Source organism: Parasteatoda tepidariorum, chromosome 1 (genome assembly GCF_043381705.1).
Source record: "Parasteatoda tepidariorum isolate YZ-2023 chromosome 1, CAS_Ptep_4.0, whole genome shotgun sequence".
Lineage (NCBI taxonomy): Eukaryota > Metazoa > Arthropoda > Arachnida > Araneae > Theridiidae > Parasteatoda > Parasteatoda tepidariorum.
The window spans coordinates 83987108-83989898 of NC_092204.1; the positions used below are offsets into that span (position 1 = coordinate 83987108).

The following is a 2791-nucleotide window of genomic DNA, read 5'->3' on the forward strand; positions in this document are numbered from 1 at the left end:
TTCTATTAATGTTTGATATTAAAAATATCTTCAGACAAGAATCAGTATTTCATTTCAAAAACTTTCTAGCATCCTTTTTACTTTATAATGTATTAGTATAAAAATCTCCGTTCTCATGTTTAAATCCTGGTAGATTTTAGACCTGGTTGTAGAAATAAGCGAAACACCTTAAGAAATTTTCTGACAGGCTTCAATCCCTTAATAACTAAGCTTTGTTCTTTTTTCATCTAACTTGACCAGAGGAAGATGTTTCGTGTATTAAGAATGTTCTGGCAATTTATCACAAATTTTTTTTTGTCAGCATCCCATGTAATGAGGGAATTCAAAAACATCAATGACATCATTGATTTCTTACCTTTAAAGTGAATATTTCACTCGATTAGAACTCATTCTAATATAGATAAATATGTAAATAGCTCAAATTATAAATGTCGATGCTTATTTTAATATATATATAATTTTATTTATCCAAAGAGTAACAATATGACATCCTTTTTCTCTAAACAAAATGTTCTTCCATATGGTTTTAAAATTAAGCATTATTGTAATTATTATATTGGAAGAAAATTCTCTTAGAAAAAGTTTTGAAAGTAATTTCTCTTTGGGAAAAAAAATAAAAAGCAAGCTCGATATCCACTTCATGATCTGTACCTACTGAAGTGCAACAAGTATACTTCAGAATTTTTTATTTTGAATGATTTTATTATATAAGCGAAACTATTTGAAATAATTCATATGAACAAAACTTTAATCGTACAAGAAAAATCTTAGTTTTTATTTTAAAAAAACTATTGATTCGAGAAAGTTGGAAGTAACCAACTGATGTTTCCAGTTAATGAGTGTTTGTAAACCCATCCAAGTGTTAGATTAAATTTAAGATTTTGTCAAAATTTTGCAGTGTCTTCTGAAGGAAGAGAAAAAACATAATTCAACACATTGGATATGAACAATTAAGTATTTGACTCGTATTTGTTATTTAAGGAACGCTTTGCTGTAGTACTATGTTTACTCTCGACCACCAAAGCTGTTTTACCGTTCCAGTTATCTGTTCTCAGTCTAAGAAACTGAGGTATGTTCAAGCTTGGACTATGGTTTGATTCCCCATGCTTAAGGCTGGGGGGGGGGGCTGATAGAGGAGTGTACAGTCTCTGATTGTTTGCTGGTGGTCCTGTATTCATTCTAACTTGGTTTTTAGAGCTGGAAAAGTCCGCCCATGTGTTTTGGGGGCTAGGTGATTATTGCAGGGTTGCCACAGGCGACTAAAATGCAACTATTTTTGGCATGAGGCGACTATGGCAACTTTTTTTGCCTGAAAAGGCTATAAAAGCAACTACGGTCAGACCTCGATATAAGGTCACCCTAAGGGAATCGCAAAAGTGACCTTATAAGCGGAGTGACCTTTTAACCGATTCATTAGCAGTTCGTAACTGAGCATGTAAATAGTACACATTATGATTTTTAAAAATGGTATTACAAGCGAAAAATAAATATTTAAGTCAATAAATTAAATATATTAATATTTAAGCTAATAAATTAAATATTTAAGTCAATAAATTTTAACAGAACTAGTAAAGAATTAAAGTTAGATTTTTTTTTAAAAATTTCATTTAAAATAAAGTTGTTTACAAATTTCCTCAAAGTGTACATACATACATTACATCTTTCCTTATTTAAGATAATCATTTATGCAGGTCTGTCTCGTTTTTGGTTTAATTTTTCGAACAATGTTTTCTAGATTTTGAAACTTCTCAAAATGTTCCTCAGCTCCCTCATGGTTTGTAAAAAAATTTCGTAAGGCATTTATTGCATTGAAGGCTTCCACTTGGGTTACAACTACAGTCTCAGGATCACTGTCATTGTCCTCACTGTCCACAATTTCAGAAATTGTAGCTTCAGAAGTGGTGGCAATTTCCTCATCAACCAAACCATATTCAGCCTCCCCTTCAATGGCATGGCCACGATTTTTCAAATATTCCATCAAACCAGATAGAGGAATATCGTCTTCTTCGGTTTCGTCATCCACGATATTCAGAGAACTCACAAAACCAGCCTGACGAAAACAATTCGCTATGCATGTGGTGGACATCATGTTCCAACTTTTGTGCACATAGAAAATGGCATCCAAGACATGAAACTCCTTTTTTTGGTCGATGGCAGCAACTAAGTCCTTCAAGAGGAGCTTACGATAGTTCACTTTTAGGTTTTGAATAACTCCTTGATCCAATGGTTGGAGAACGCTGGTCACATTGGAAGGCAAGAAAACAAGCTCAATCGAGGCTAACTGTGGGATGTTGGTATGAGCTGTGCAATTGTCTGCTATGAAAACAACTTTTCGCTTCTTCTTCACAAACTGCCTGTCTAAACGCCGTATTGTTTTCTCCCCAATGTTGACGGTCATCCACGCTTTTTTGTTAGTGTCGTAATCCACTGGTAAAGATTTCACGTTTTTAAAGCAACGTGTCTTTTGGAATTTATCAATAACAAGAGATCTCAATTTTTCAGAGCCATCCATATAGGCCCCTAAAAATACTGTAAGTCTTTCTTTACTTTTTTTGCAACTTACACATTTCTCATTTTTGAACGCTAGTTTTTTCAGGTAAGACTCGGAAAAAAAGACCACATTCGTCGACGTTGAATACATCGCATGGCTTATACCGTTTCAAGATGTCATCTTCTAACACAGATTTCCTCCAGTCATTCAAAACAGTTTCGTCAACACCTCCGGCTTCACCGCATACTGTCTTGAAAGTTAAAGCATGCCTTACTTTAAATCTCTGAATCCATCCATTGC

The 2791-nt window shown here is 33.9% G+C and overlaps 1 protein-coding gene across 1 annotated transcript; it reads right to left on the reverse strand.

The window, feature by feature from the left end:
• Window positions 1–1666: 1666 nt before the first annotated feature.
• LOC122269237 (tigger transposable element-derived protein 4-like) lies at window positions 1667–2512 on the reverse strand. Its single transcript, XM_043041323.1, has one exon. It carries the CDS (start codon window positions 2510–2512, stop codon window positions 1667–1669), a length of 846 nt encoding a protein of 281 aa, XP_042897257.1.
• Between the last annotated feature and the right edge of the window lie 279 nt (window positions 2513–2791).

Coding starts and splice junctions, on each gene's coding strand:
- LOC122269237 (XM_043041323.1), bottom strand. CDS start 2,512: ATGGATGGCTCTGAAAAATTGAGATCTCTTGTTATTGATAAATTCCAA.